The 16,769-nt window shown below is 35.7% G+C and overlaps 1 protein-coding gene across 1 annotated transcript in view; it reads right to left on the bottom strand.

Annotated features, from left to right (window-relative positions):
* Positions 1-4,180: 4,180 nt before the first annotated feature.
* The window catches only part of grip2b (glutamate receptor interacting protein 2b), a 258,941-nt gene continuing 246,352 nt past the window's right edge, over positions 4,181-16,769 (bottom strand). Inside the window, exons 20-24 of the mRNA XM_056447878.1 lie at positions 13,676-13,829; positions 11,003-11,120; positions 7,757-7,984; positions 6,091-6,237; positions 4,181-4,415 (exon numbers count right to left, since the gene is read on the bottom strand). Of these exons, the coding sequence (XP_056303853.1) occupies positions 4,218-4,415; positions 6,091-6,237; positions 7,757-7,984; positions 11,003-11,120; positions 13,676-13,829 (845 nt within the window). The 3' untranslated portion in view covers positions 4,181-4,217. The remainder of the gene's footprint in view (positions 4,416-6,090; positions 6,238-7,756; positions 7,985-11,002; positions 11,121-13,675; positions 13,830-16,769) is intronic.

Genomic DNA, 16,769 nt, shown 5'->3' on the forward strand with positions numbered 1-16,769 from the left:
TATAGTATTTTATTCCATGTCAAACATTTTTTTTTTTAATTCTGGTTGTTCACAGAATTTTAAAATCATGGAGTTAATTGTGGCTTCATCTAATGTTCATATTACTGGATAAATGCATCCAAATCAGTGCATATTTAATTAAATAATCATACATATTACATTACATTAACAACTATCAATTAACTGGGGAAGTATGGTTATCTATATGGAAATGTGAAAAAATTGTATGGAAAACACACACACACGCACGCACACGCACACGCACGCACACACACACACACACACACACACACACACACGCACGCACGCACGCACGCACACGCACACACACACACACACACACACACACACACGCGTACACGCACACGCACACACACGTTATATATATATGTTCACCTGCATTGTTTTGCCTTAAAAAAAGAAAAGTTTGTGATGACCGAAGATTTGTCTGTCATGATATTTGCCAGCATAAATTTATCAAGAAGTCTCTGACAATGAAAGTTAATTCAAGTACATAAAATGCTAAATATATAAAGTGTCAATAAAGTAGGCTCCGGTAAGATTTTGTGTGCCAGTGTCACAGCTTCTTGTTTCTCAGGAAAGCAGTTTGAGCATTTCATACAAATAGGGTACAAAATGGGAGCTAAGATATTGACTGCAAAGCTCCATCAATTTGTTTTTAACTATTTTTCCGAGGCCTGTTATTACTTTAACCATGTTTCTATTTCTGTTTTTTATATATTAAATGCTAACTACAGGGATGTGGTGGTCAATTCATTGTTTCTCCATAGGATAAAACATAAATAAACAAAATAAAATGCATAATTATGACTTTTTGCTCAATTCTTACATTATGAACTTACATCTCAAAATGATTTTTTGCAAATTCATTTCTCACAATTGAGTTTGTTTTTTTAACAATTCTGACTTTTTCTTCTCATAACTGCAGCTGATTTTTTGAGATTTTGTTCTACAAATTAAAAATTGCAATTGCATTTTTGACAGAAAATGTTGCAATAGCATTATTTGTTTGTTTGTTTTCAGAAATAATCTTGCAAAAGATTTAATAATAGCTGATGTTTTAAGTGAAAGAGCTCAAAACCAGCCAAAATAAGTATTTAATTAAGAAGTAAACACACATAATTTGTTTATAATGACCTCTTTCATGTTGTAATAGTTGCTGTAAATATGCTGTATTGACAATGTAAATGACATTATTGCTGACTTCATTTTCTTAATTGAATCAAATAAAATGTCATACTCATCTGAACTTATATAAGATAAAATATTACGTTAAACTTTGCATAACTTAAAAAATGTATTGAAATCTGATATAGTTATTAAAATATTCATTGTCAATAAAAATAAGTCATGACATTTTACAGTGTAGTTTACCACAATGTTTATCCTGAAATCTTGTCTCTTTGCTGCATAAAAAATAGTAAGACACCAAACTGTATCCTATTGATATAAAATGCTTGATATTGCTGAAAAATAAGAAATGTGATGCTGTGTTTGTTTTCAAAAGCCTATTTCTGCAGAGCAGCAGAAGTCACCTTGTGCATGGCCTGAAGTGTTTTAGTCTGTTTATGTCTGACACAGGGATAACATTAAATTTGTTTGTAGTGCGTCTATATGGTTTATATGTGTAGGGGACAAAGGATGGTGGCATTTTGTCTGTTTATAAATGCAGTGCGTGTGTGTTTTTGAGAAAGGACAGCGTGTGCCTGAAGGTATTGCTGCAGTGACTCAGTTGGGACTAAAATAAAGCCTAATTTGTAGTTGCACATTTGCTACTGGAAAATGGAAAAATGAACACTTTTGCTACAGAAAATGGAAATGTTAGAAATGCTTATTAAAAATGATGTGATTAATATACTTCAAAAAAAAAATACTTCTCTGTTTTGTAAACATTTGGACACAGTATGCTTTTTAGATGAAGTACTCAAAACAAAAATGAAACTAAAGGAATAAAGAAACCATAGCAAAAAATTAAAAATAAATAAATCTGATGTAAAGAAGTAAAACAAAACTAAATTTGTAAAATAAAAACAAAAAGGAACAGAAAAACACAAACAAACAGAAACAAACAAATATATAAATAAATAAAATAAAACCAAATGGAAAATAAGAACAACCAAAATAAGTAAACAGAAACTTCAATTAAAAGGAAAGAATAGAAAAGAGAAAAAACTAAAACAAACAAAATAAGCACAGATTAAAATATGAAAAACAAAAATAAAAAGCAACCAAAAGAGTAAAGATTGAAAAAAAAACAGAGAAAATTAAGAAAAAGGAAAGCAAACGAGTAAGTCAAAAAGCATAAATAAATAAAAATAAATTAAATAAAAAATAACAAAATAAAATATAAATTAAATAAATAATTAAATAAAAAAAAATAATAATAATAAATAAAATAATAAATAAAAAATAAAGATAAATAAATAAAAAATACATAAAAAATAAACAATAATAAATAAATAAATTTAAATAAAATAAATTAAAATGTATAAATAAAAAATAAATAAATTAATTAATAAATAAAAACAAAACAAATAAATAAATAAAAAGATGAATAAATAAATAAATAAATAAATAAATAAATAAATAAAAAGATGAATAAATAAATAAATAAAAATAAAATAAATAGAATAAATAAAATAAATAATAAAAAATGATAACACTTTATAATAACTACTCACTATGAATTATTTATTAAGCATAAGCATCTAGTGAATTCATTATCTGTTAAGCATTAACTCTACATTAATAAATGTTAGTAAGCAGTTTATAACTGCAGCTACAAATGCTGTATTCTTGACTTATAACCACATTTATGTGCTTAATAATTGTACTTTCATAATTTGTTAATGAATTATTTTTCATTACTAAACTAAGTTTTACATTATTTACAAACCAGTTATTAAGAATAGTTGGTGGTTTTTAAAGATCATTCAGATTGAGTTAGTAAATGATTAATAAACTATTCAAATTAACATTTATAATTTGTATTATTCAGGCATTTACTAATAGTTAATTTGTATGTTAATAAATGCTTTATTAACTTAATCATCCAGTTCATCCAGTTTTGTGACCTAATCTAAAGTGAGGACTTATTTATGCTTTTTAAATCCCTTATAAATAACAATTAAAAGCTCAGTTAAATTCTAAACAGGAAAAAAGAATGTAAATGACTTTAATGATTTTGATTCATTTGCAGATACATCTTTGCAACCTTATTTAAAAAAAAAAAAAAATTACTGTACAGTTTAAACATTGCATTCTATTATATTGTTAAATTATTATATTGTTGTTTTATCCAATTTTATGTTGTATTTTGACACTTCTGTTACTCAGCAATGTTTAAACTTTACTGTAATTTTACTTTTTAGATAAGACTGCAAAGATTAATGCTCATTTGATAATAAGCCTTTAATTGTCATTATAAGGGATTTATAAAGCATAAATAGTCCCCACTTTAGATTAGGTCACAAAACTGCATGAAGTTAAGTTAATAAAGCATTTTCTAACCTGCATAGTAACTATTACTATACGCCTGAATAATAAGATATATAAACATTGATTTTTAATAGTTTATTAATCATTTACTAACTCATTCTGAATGATCTTAAAAACCACCAACTACTCTTAAATACAACTGGTTTGTAAATAATGTAATTCTTAATTTAGTAATGAAAAATAACTCATTAACAAATTATGAAAATACAATTATTAACATTATAAATGTGGTTATAAGTCAAGACGACAGCATTTGTAGCTGCAGTTATAAACTGTTTACTTACATTTATTAATGTAGAGTTAATGCTTAACAAATAATGAATTCAGTAGATGCTAATGCTTAATAAAAATAAATGATTCATATTGTGTAGTTATTATAAGGTGTTACCTAAACAATAAATAATAAATTATAAAAATAAATAAATAAATAAATAAATAAATAAATAAATAAATAAATAAATAAATAAATAAATAAATAAATAAATAAATAAAACTTTGATAGGGTGGCATGAAATCCACGTGTTATGCACTGAAGTAGTCCACTTGTTTTATTTTTTTATATATTGTTTGATTTTTGTTGTAGTTCTTAAAAAACTGGCTCAGACCCTTTTGACGTATCGCACTGAAGGCTCGGATCTCTAGCTCCTCGATCTGTCATCGACTGGAGTTTTTTGTTGTGAGTCTGATTTTGGCGAATGTCACAGGTCCAGAACGCTGGTCTGTTGCTCGCGACAGTGTCCCACGGGGTTGAAGTGCGGATGGCAGTCGTGGGGTTGAGCTGTACCTGTCTGTGCCAGCGGGTTTCTGCTGATCACCAGCTCCAGTTTATCTCCAGCCTCCGTGATCAGAGGAACAGCCAAACAGCAGTCGAAGTCCCGCGTCCGCACGTGGTTCACCTGATGGATAAAGATTCAAAGGTTAGCAGACAAAAGATTATTGCACACTGAATCTATAATTTAGTCTGTAATTATCGCACATTAAAAAATTTATTTGACCACGTTGTGTCAATCGTATTGACATACTACATCCGAAACTTTCATCCATCATAAAAAATGTAAATTAAGTTAGATTTTTTCACATCCGAAAAGGTGTTTTGAGAGGTGTTTTGACAATTCAGGGCCGCTGTACGAAGCGAAAGAGAAAATCCAAAACGCCGTCTGAGAAACTAATATACAACTTGTAGACATAGGCTGACATAACATTCTGATGGTATGAAAAATATTACAGTTTCACGCTATCACAGTATTGTGATTACTACTCTAAACCAGGGGCATCGCTAGACCCCATTTACTGGGGCACGTGCCCCAGTATAAATCGCCAGTGCCCCAGTAAATTCTTTGAGATATGACTTACTTTATATGCAAGTGTATTTATTAAGAGTGGTAATCCCAGAATAAAGATGTTATTCTCTATGTGCAACTAAACCAACTCTGATGAAAGCAATGCAGTTTAATCAAAAAACAAACTGAGCAGCATGTGCGCAGAAAAAAAACCTGCGCCGCCACGCGCATCACACATACCGCTACTGCTTGGCGCTGACGTGCCGCTCTGCTCCCGGTCCGGTTGTGAACATGCACGCCGAAAAAATAGCCGCATTGCTCATGCGTTGTAAAACAGGCACGCAGTGAGTTTTGCAAGTCGACAAAACAAAGTTTAAATAATATGATGGTGATCTTGTTTATACTGCATGGCTCCTGATAGTTTTTTTTTTTTGGTATGAAGCAGAAAGGAGGGATGAAGTCAGGGAGGTTGGACTTAATAAACCTAATTTTCGGTCTTGAGTCGGGTCTAAGACTACACACAACAGATAATTCTATAAAACATCTTTTTTTGGTATTCTATGGAATTGTCTATAGAATTTCATTCTTATAAAATTAATATTCATGCAAAATATTTCTTAAATTATCTTAGCATCACTCCAGTTGTGTCTTTAGATTGTTTTCCAGTTACATTTAGGATTAATTTCTGTTATGTATTTAGAATAATAATTGGATAACAATAACAGTACTGCTATTTATTTATCATTATATATACACACACACACACACACACACACACACACATATATATATATATATATATATATATATATATATATATATATATATATATATATATATATATATATATATATATATTATATATACACACATATATACATATATATATATATATATATATTATATATTATAGATATCATAAAAACGAACTTACTGATACTAACATCTAAAAAACTATTTTTAATTTTAATTTCATGGGACCTTTAAAGTGTTGTAAAATCAAATGGATACTAACAGTTAAAACATAAATTTGATCTCAGGAGGACTTTAAGTATAATATTAACACAGCCTGAATCATTTCCAGGGCCAGTGATGCATGTGAGATTACCAAGAAGGGGACTTTCCAGATGTGACCACAGATGCTGCAAAGATCCAGTGAAATCACTGTTTAACTCGACATGTCCTCCATGAGCCATTACATTACATTAACGCCTTACTGACGCTCACGCCTCTGGGTTTATATTTAACCGCCCCGGGCAGATCGTATAGCTGGAGATCTGAGAAGAGGCACCTGAAGGATCCTGTCGTAGGGTTTGAGCCCAGCCCGATCTGCCGGACCCTCAGGTCTGATCATGTTCACGTAAACACCCTTTTCCAAGAAACCGTCCGATACGCTGAAGCCGAAGTCGTCACTCTCCGGGTCTTTCATCACCGTCACCTGGTAACATGAAATTATTTAGATAAATCAACCATGACCATTTCTTCTGAAAGTGTTTGGTAGATTATGTGGAAGTCTTAAAGCAATAATTTACAAAAAATAACAATAAACGTAAAACAAAATATGGTATTAATGGTTTTTCTAATGACAATTGTAAATAATGGAATAATTTCATTTGAAACACATCCAAGCAAAGTGCAAACCAAAACAAATACAAAACAAACAAAAAAACAAAACCCATCTAAGAAAAGCACAAAACATGCAGAAAATGAAAACAGAACAAAAAGTTAAGGAAAACAGCCAAGCAAAGCTAAAGGAAACAGGAAGCAATTGCAAAGCAAAGAAAATGAAAGAAATAAAAATCTAATTTATAAAAGTAAAACAAAACAGCCAAGTGAAGCTTAAAAGGAAACAAAAAACAAAAACAACTGCAGAGCAACACACAGGCAAGCAAAGAAAGAATATAAAAAAAATAAACAAACAGATTTAATCAACCCAGGCTCATTCTGCCAAATATTCAGGAATCCACCAGAGACTGCCTTGTACGCTTTTTGGGATCTCAAATTTCTGTTGCGAGTGCCATTTGCGCCTGCTGTTCTCGTGTCAGTCCACCAGAGGCCGCTGTTGACTGACTGACTGACTGACCAATCAACCGATACCCTCTCCAACCACATTCCCTAAACCAAACAAACAGTGTTTTGAAAAGCAATCCAGATAAAGAAAAGCCCCCTGATTTTTACCACATTTTCAGATTTTACCACATTCTTACCCTGTTATTTACTTGTTTATTTTATTTTTTGGCTTTTGTTTTTTTTCTTACCTGCTTTCTGAAACGGTTCTTCACCAAACTCAAACCCCGTTGTCGCGGTCAATTCCTTTCTGTGTCTTAGGTCCGCTGACATAAGTGGCAAGCCACTAGACAAACTGGTTACAGTGGGATAGCCGTCACTATGGAGGCTAGCGTCAGCTGCTAGCATGAAAAGGAACGGCGTCATACCACCCGTAGCGTTCGATTTAAAGACAGAATGTAGCCAAACGTATTTCTGGCTACATAATTCGCAATCTCCAGAAATGTATATATGGTTGCATTTTCAGAATGAGCCTATGTTGGATTTAAACAAAGTAAAACAGCCAGGCATAAAAGAAAACAAAGAACAAAGCAGAGTGAAACAAAAAACATCAACATATTAAAATGAACAATAAAACAAAGCAAAAAATGTTAATGTGCCATTAAAATAAGAATGAAAATTAACCTTAGGGATGCTGACAGTGTACAATTAGTTTGTACCTACTGTATAAGTTTGTTCTTTAAACCAGCTTAAACCACTTTGAACTACTTTAGAATTTGTTTAGACTTTCTAAGAAGAAAAAAAAAAACACTGAGTTTGAAAAACACAATGTTCTCATTATAACCTACAACATTAATGAAAGAGGGCAGCCAATGTCTGCATAGACAAGGATATTTTCCGAGAAGATGTGTTGATGTGTTAAGTGTGTGATTTTTTTGTACTCATCACACCTTGTGAAGCTCTAGTGGTGTCGGCGACAGGATGTCCTGAATCTCCTCTTTGATTCTCCGGGACTCCCAGGTCTTTTCGGACATGCGCAGTGTGCTCTTGTTTTTGGTCTCGTTGAGGAGATGTGGGGATTTACGCAGTGGGCTGAGGTGAGGTTGGTTGACTGGATCAATGTGAGTCTTTCCACCCTCAACACCCAAACTCAGAGCACTGCCCGTCATTATTGATGCCTACGGAATGAAGATAAGCACAAACATTGATTAAGGGCTCTAATAATGGCTTTTTATCATGCCAAATTTCGTTTGAAGTTTGCTGATCCTCTGAATGCAATTCTTCTCTTGTGAAAAGGCCTTTAGAAAATGTATTGAGGAAGCCTCCCATTGGACAGTATACTCAGTTTGCAAAAAAAATATTAAGGCAAATCACAACAAGTGAAAGCATGGCTCAAAACAAAGAAACAAAGAAACAAAAAAACAAAGAAACAAAAAAACAAAGAAACAAACAAACAAACAAACAAACAAACAAACAAACAAACAAAACTAAAAAAGCAACAAAAAAAAAAAAAAAAAAAAAATAGTCAAGCCAGAAATTATGCATAGCCCTGACAAATTCTGACTTAAATTTTGTATATAAATAAAAGCTGAAAATATTTTTTACACAATCATGCCTTTTACATCATACATAATCTTATTGTTGTTTAGGAGAAGCCTGTGTCATTACCGGTTGAAAAAAAAACTTGCTGGTAAGATAAAATTACCTTTAGCTTAAAAGTCAGAATTTGCTATGAATAATTTTGAGCTTGAGCGTAAATCAAACTCTGCAAATCATGAAAAACTAATCAAAAACAAAGCAAATAATAGCTAAACTATAGTTAAAAAAGGACATAACAAAAAAGCAAAAAAAAAAAAACAACAACAACAAAAAAACAAACAAATAACAAAAAAAGCACAGCACAAAAAAAATCAGCAATTCAAAATAAAATGCATAGCCAAAAAACAAAAACAAAATAACAGGTTAACAAATCAATGGTAAGCAAATAAGCAAAAAGCTAACCTCAAAGCAAAAGTAAAAAAGTATATACTTTAAGAAAAGTGAAGTAACTAAGCAGTATAAAAAGAAAGTTCAAAAACTAGGGAAAAGCAAAAAGAAAAGCAAAAGTGAAACAAAATGATAAGAAAGCGTTCTTGCAGCGCTTCCAGAGTTCATCAAGATTCTTTGGTTTCATCTTCAATGCCTCCTCCTTCAGCGTACCCCAGACATGCTCAATAATGTTCATGTCTGGTTACTTGGCTGGCCAATCCTGGAGCACCTTGACCTACTTTGCTTTCAGGAACTTTGATGTAGAGGCTGAAGTATGAGGAGCGCTATCCTGCTGAAGAATTTGCCCTCGTCTGTGGTTTGTAATGTAATGGGAAGCACAAATGTCTTGATACCTCAGGCTGTCGATGTTACCATCCACTCTGCAGATCTCTTGTCCGCCCTCATACTGACTGTAACCCCAAACCATGATTTTTCCTTCACCAAACTTGACAGATTTCTATGATGATCTTGGGTCTATGTGGGTTCCAAATAGGTCTTCTGCAGTATTTGTGATGACTGGGATGCAGTTCAACAGATGATTCATCAGAAAAATCTATCTTCTGCCATTTTTCCAAATGATCAACTAGAAGTCAAGTTATTATTCGTTGCTCTTACAACTGGGATTGATGACAAGACTTTTGTCAGGTAGTCTATTTTATTAATATTGAAGTATGATTTAACATATAGCAATTTACAGTACTGGGTCATTTGTTTATCATTTGGTAATTAGTGTTCCCATATTAACTATAGAATCACCACAACAGATTAACTCAACTACTTTACTATAGTATAGTTTAAAAACACTATAGTACTTTCTATAAATAACCACAGTATTTTTATAATATGGCAAGTGTTTCTGAAAATGAATGTGAAAATTGACAGGAACATTACATTACACAAAAGTGTTCCTGAGAAGGACAAAATATCTCTACTTCTGTTCCACGGAAGTAAGTCAAGCACTGACAGACATGTCATCCATGGCTGACCTCATAAGATAACCTGATAACAAAAAAAAAACACTTCCCCATACTTCTGTTACTCTTCCCAGTTGGCAGAACAGAGCTCATTGTTTCAAGCAAGCAGGCATGAAATGAGAAATCAGTCAGCATGCAGTGTTTTTGTGGTAATAGTAGTGTACTGATTGGTGATTTGGGACATATTTATTTATTTACTTACAATAAAGGGATAGTTTATTAAAAAATGAATATGTACTAATGATTTACTCTCCCTTAAGTGGTTCCAAAGCTTTATAGGTTTCTTTTTTTCTGTTAAAAACAAAATTAAATATTTTAAATGATAATTGAAACCAGTAGCCCCATAATTCTTAAAAAAAACAACACTGGAAGTCAATGGAATTTCCAACATTTAAACTTTTTTTCCCCTCTTTCTCTGGGTGAGTTGATAGAATTAATTAGTTTGGGTGAACTATCCCCTTAAGAAGTAAAGTCACAAATAATTATCTACACCTGTTGTCACTGAGTCTGGGTTATTCGAGAACTTAATTCGCTACAGGAATTAAATGTTATATAGTGCAAAGATTACTTAGTAAAAAAAATAATAATAAATGTTGAATGTAACCTTGAGGACGCAGTGGCGCAGTAGGCAGTACTGTTGCCTCGCAGCAAGAAGGTCGCTGTTTTGAGCCTCAGCTTGGTCAGTTGCCGTTTCTGTGGGGAGTTTGCAATTTGCGTTTGCGTGGGTTTGTGTGGGTTTCCTCCGGGTGCTCCGGTGTCCCCCACAAGTCCAAAGACATGTGGTACAGGTGAATTTGGTAGGCTAAACTGTCCGTAGTGTATGTGTGTGAATGAGCGTGTATGGATGTTTCCTAGTGATGGGTTGTAGCTGGAAGGACATTCGCTGCATAAAACATGTGCTGGATAAGTTGGCGGTTTATTCTGCTGTGGCGACCCCAAATTAATAAAAAGACTAAGCCAAAAAGAAAATGAATGAATTAATAAAATATAATTTATCTGTGATTTTTTTTTGTGCACATAAATTATTATCCTTTAAGTAAACCTTACATATTCAGAATATCAGCATACTCCCAAGTGCAAAAATATATACTTCTTCATAGAAACACCATCTTTCCTCGGATCTGTTCATTTTAATCCAAAGTATCAAATGATGAAAGATTTCCAAGTAACGAGTCGATGATTTAAGTATGTTACCTCGATCTCTCTAAGTAGTTCAGACTGGCCACACGTCTCCAGGTCTTCCAAAGCCTGGCACCAAAAACTGTCCTCCTGCTCCATCAGGAGTGCATCTGCATGAGTCTGGCTGCTGTATCTGTGGCAGGCAAACACATTACAGCCAATGAGGCATGAGGCACTCAGGCTGGCACTAACTTGCGGCTCTCTGGCACCAGTCTTGGCATGGTAAAAAGGACCGAAAGGCTGCATGGAGAAAGGCAGCTTATGAAAAAACTTCAGGCCTAAAACACTGTTAGACTAAATGTATAATTTACTCAAAGTTCAAATGAATGGCGACTCATCAAATATCAAATATATTTTTTACTTTTAAGTTAGTTAAATATAACATTTGGAACTTTTTTATAGCTAAGATAATGACATTTGGTTGCTAAAATGATTTAGTAGGTTTCCACTGTAGATGGTTAAAAACAAATTAGAGAAACAGACAGATACACATCTTAAAAGTAAAACAAAAGCTGTGGTCAATTGCTACATCTTTTATAAATCAAAACATCTCAGGTCTAAACTTTGTCGTAAACAAAGGTTGTAAACAAAGGTTGTTAACTTTGTTCCCTAAGTAGGGAATGTGACAGTGCTTTATGGCGCTGATGTTACGGGAATGCCTTCCTTTTTGTCCTGACATATGAATATTGTGTAATATAAATCAGTATTTATTGGCCTATATATATATATATATATATATATATATATATATATATACACAACCTATGAATTTGAAAAGTGGCACCTACAAACAACATCTCAAGATAAATTTGTCTGAGAATGTGGTAGGGGCGCACTTGAAACCCAGTGCACAGTACTGCACGGTGCCTTGTTCCCTTTTCAAGGAACCAAGTTACATAAGTAACCCCGTAACATGGCATGAATGGACTATACCCGAGATATTTGTGCCCACTTCCTGGTCAAGCTCCACAAACAGGAACAGACTCTTCTTATGTTTTAGCCTCTGCCCAAGCTTTTGTGAAAGAGCAATTAGCCCAGGATAATTGAAAGAAACTGGGTTCACTTTCCTTCCCAAAATCAACTTTCCATTTAGAAATATTTCTAAATGGAAATATATGACTTTTGTGCCCATTGCTCAAACAAGGCATTAGATCTGTCATGATACTATGAAATTCGATGTCAGCCTCTTGAACCTGTAGGTCCACTAAGTATAATTCAAGAGATGCAAAGATTCCCTCAATCATCCTATGGAGCAGAATCTATCATTGATAAAATGCCTGAATACCTGAATTCTGAATGGAAAAGGAAAACTGCTGTGGGGTTAGATGAGTTACATCTGAAGCTACTTCTTCAAAGTTCTGGATGCCTAAGTAGACGACAGGCAGGTATGAAGAGGTTTAGGACATGATTGGGCCCCTTGATGACTGAGAGTGACAACTGGGCTCTTGGTCTTTACACAGGCAGCCACACTGCTCTTCTGTTCCTCCCTCCTGGAGCTACATACAATCTTCAGCATTAAATTATGTTAATCCAAACTCATGTTGCAGGGTTGTAAACATGATGATTTGATTAAGAAGATCTCGTTGGCATCTGGGCCTGACCACTCATGAAGAAGCAGTACTCTAACTTACTACGAGATGTTCCCCCTTCAATTTGAGCTACTCATTAATAAACTTAACCACAGCTTGAGTCACATCCTTCATTTGATTTTGAACGAGAAACTGCTCAGACAATTTATCAAAGTCAGCAAACTCTCATCAAGTCTTGGTAGATTCAATTGACAGAAGGTCCATGCTGGGATTGGAAGAAGTTGCAGAGCAAACTTTCATGTACAGAATGGAACCTTGAGAGATATTTGAAAGAGCAGGGGTGGTTCAATCATTAAGGGCCAAAGTCCTGCAGAGTTACTAAAAACACTCCTGCCTGTAGCTTTCTATAGTATTCACCCTTAGACCTTGATCAGCTTGAAAAATTGGTCCTTGCTCAAGGCACCTCAACTGGGAGAGAGTGTGATTCATTCACTCCCCTACCTTCAATTCCTGCTGGTACTAAGAATCTGCAACCTTTGGATTACAAGGTCAAGGCCAAGTCCAATTATCAAACCATTAGGCCACAACTGTCCCTCTTTAGGGTTAGGGTTGGAGTTCAACTCTGCAGGACCGTGGCTCCAGAATGTTTAAGGATTTTCTAACAGCTCAACCTGCGACCCCCATGATCTCAGTTGCCAAACTGCCTAGTATTACAGTTCTAGTATTATAGTATGCAGTTCTAGTATACTGCCAAGAACTACAAAGCACGAACTCCAAGCTCCCATCTGGTATGAAAAGAGGAAAGCAGCAGAACTTCCTCATCAGGTAATGTTCACAAATACTCTTTTTTTTCACCAGAATGAACCACAGTTAGTGCTCTTGTTGGTTCAGAGCTAGTTTGTCTTGCGAGCCCTCTAAGAAGCATTTTTCCACAGGGTGGAGAGCCACCATAGAGCCAGATCTGACATCACTGAATATGTCCAATATTTTCCACCAACAGAAACACGGAAGAGCAATATACTGATCAAATATGCCATAAACTAACAAATCTCCTATACTAATTAGCAGTTATATTATATATGGTCCTGAATAGAAAGAGAAAGTACATTATGACACGTTGTATTTTTCACGTTGTATTTCAAGTGTTTGCGTGTCTCACCCAGCAGCTTTATCCCAGTCATCCTCACTGAATCCTCCGTCACTAAAGGGATAGTTTTTGCGGCGGGTTGGTGGTGGAGTGCTGTTTCTCTGCTTGGTGTTTCGCCACTCGTGAGGGTGTAGCGCAATACCAGCAGCCTGATGGATGAACGCACCTGTGGAGGAGATGCAATATATAAAACTTACTCACAGTAAATGATATATTAGAGATAATGAATTAATGTAATACACAGTTAACATTTCTGCAGCATTATTCTAGTCTTCAATGTTTAATCATAGCTGTGGTGAAAAATAGGCTAATTAGCTAAGGCTAGTTTTAACAGCAGATGGTGCACTAGCATAGTTTTAAACAGCAAACAGCACTAGGCTGGTTTTTAATAGCAGGCGGCACTCTAGGCTAGTTTTGAACAGCAGATGGTGCTCTGGACTAGTTTTTAACAGCAGGTGGCTCTCTAGTTTTTAACAGCAGATGGTGCTCTAGGCTAGTTTTTAACAGCAGGTGGCGCTCTAGTTTTTAACAGCAGATGGTGCTCTAGGCTAGTTTTTAACAGCAGACAAGCTCTATGACAGTTTTGACAGTAGATGGCGCTCTAGGCTACCTTTGTACAGCAGATGGCGCTCTAGGCTAGTTTTAACAGCAGGTGGCGCTCTAGGCTAGTTTTTAATAGCAGACAGTACGCTAGACCACTTTTTAACAGCATATGGCCCTCTAGGCTAGTTTTGAACAGCAGATGAAACTCTAGGGTACATGGCAATCTAGTCTAGTTTTTAACAGCAGACAGTGCTCTGGGCTAGTTTTTAACAACAGATGTCATTCTATGAAAATTTTTAACCATCCACTAAAAAGGTTTACGAGGAAGCGCGCTTGTGAATTTGGCTGAGTCATGTAGAATTGCAAAGCATTTTGAATTCATACAGAATCAGAAATTTTTATTTTATTTTAATCAGAAATTTTTACTTTTATGTAGATTTAGTTTTTAACAGCAGGTGGTGCTCTAGGCTAGTTTTTAACAGCAGATGGTGGTCTGGACTAGTTTTTAACAGCAAGCGGCACTCTATAAGAATCAGAATCAGAAAGAGCTTTATTGCCAGGTATGTTCACACATACGAGGATTTTTTTTTCATGACAAAGCTTCTACAGTGCAACAGCATTACAGAGACAGGACAAAAAACAGATAATAAATATATATATTTTTTAAAATAGAAGTAAGTAGTGAGTGCAAATATACAGATTGACAAGTGTATGTACATGTTTATTACTATATACAACGTTATATGTGCAGCTGTTATGTGCAAATTGGCATGTAAAGTGTGTTGTTAAATAAGTGTATATGTGTATAAAAGTGTATGGCAAGTAGTGATGTTGGTTCCACAATTATTATCATCAAGTGTTCATCAGATGGATTGCCTGAGGGAAGAAACTGTTTCTGGTTCGGGCTGTTCTGGTGCGCAGTGCTCTGTAGCGTTGACCAGAAGGTAAAAGTTCAAAGAGGCAGTGTGCTGGGTGTGAGGGGTCCAGAGTGATTTTGTCAGCCCTTCTGCTCGCTCTGGATAAGTACAGTTCTTGGGGAGTAGGAAGGATTGTACCAGTGATTCGCTCAGCAGTCCGAACTATTCGACGTAGTCTTTGGAGGTCGTATTTAGTAGCTGAGCTAAACCAGACAGTTATTGATGTGAGGATGACTGATTCAATGATGGAGGTGTAGAACTGTTTCAGCAGCTCCTTTGGAAGGTTAAACTTCCTCAGCTGACGAAGAAAGTACAGCCTCTGTTGAGCTTTTTTGACAATGGAGTCAATGTGAGTGTCCCACTTCAGGTCCTGAGAGATGGTGGTGCCCAGGAACCTGAATGACTCCACTGCTGCCACAATGCTGTCCATGATGCTCAGTGGGGGGAGAGCAGGGGGGTTTCTCCTGAAGTCCACTATCATCTCCACTGTTTTGAGCGTGTTGAGCTCCAGGTTGTTGTGACTGCACCAGACAGCCAACTCCTTAACCTCCTGTCTGTAAGCAGACTCGTCACCGTCCTGAATGAGGCCGATAAGTGTGGTGTCGTCTGCAAACTTCAAGAGCTTCACAGAGGAGTCTTTTGATGTGCAGTCATTCGTGTACAGGGAGAAGAGCAGTGGGGAGAGGACACACCCCTGGGGGACGCCAGTGCTGATTGTGCGGATACTAGATGAGAATTTTCCCAGCTTCACCAGCTGCTGCCTGTCCGTTAGGAAGCTGTTGATCTACTGACAGACAGAGGTGGGCACAGAGAGCTGAGTTATTTGGGCAGGAGAAGTTTTGGGATGATAATGTTAAACGCCGAGCTGAAGTCAACAAACAAGATCCTCACATAAGTCCCTGGTCTGTCTAGGGTTGCTGAGCATAATGCAGTCCTATATTTACTGCATCATCCACAGACCTGTTTGCTCTGTAGGCAAACTGAAGAGAGTCCAGTGAGGGTTCAGTGATGTCCTTCAGGTGGGCCAGCACCAGTTTTTCAAAAGACTTCATGACCACAGATGTTAGTGCCACTGGTCTGTAGTCATTTAGTCCTGCAAGTTTGGGTTTCTTTGGGATGGGGATGATGGTGGAGCGTTTTGAGGCAGGAGGGCACTTCACACAGCTCCAGTGATCTGTTGAAGATCAGGGTGAAGATGGGATTTTAAACAGGCTGGTGTTATAAAATCTGGGCCTGGTGCTTTTTTCCTCTTCTGTTTCAGGAAGACCTGGCACACCTCCTCTTCACTGAACTGTAGGGCAGGTATGAGGGAGGCGGGGGGTGGTGGAGGTGTTAATGGTGGCGTAAAGAGCAGTTCAGAGTGGGTGTGGGGGGGTTTCTCAAACCGCCAGTAAAACTCATTCAGGTCGTTTGCAAGTCATTCATTGTCTACAGTGCTGGGGGAGGGTGTCTTGTAGTTTGTGATGTGTTTCAGACTTTTCCACACAGATGCTCTAGGCTAGGTATTAACAGTAAATTGCGCTCTAGGCCACTTTTGTACAGCAGATGGTGCTCTAGGCTAGTTTTGAACATCAGATGGCACTTTAGGCTAGTTTTTAACAGCAGATAGTGCTCTGGACTAGTTTTTAACAGCAAGCGGCACTCTA

Source organism: Danio aesculapii, chromosome 22 (genome assembly GCF_903798145.1).
Source record: "Danio aesculapii chromosome 22, fDanAes4.1, whole genome shotgun sequence".
NCBI lineage: Eukaryota > Metazoa > Chordata > Actinopteri > Cypriniformes > Danionidae > Danio > Danio aesculapii.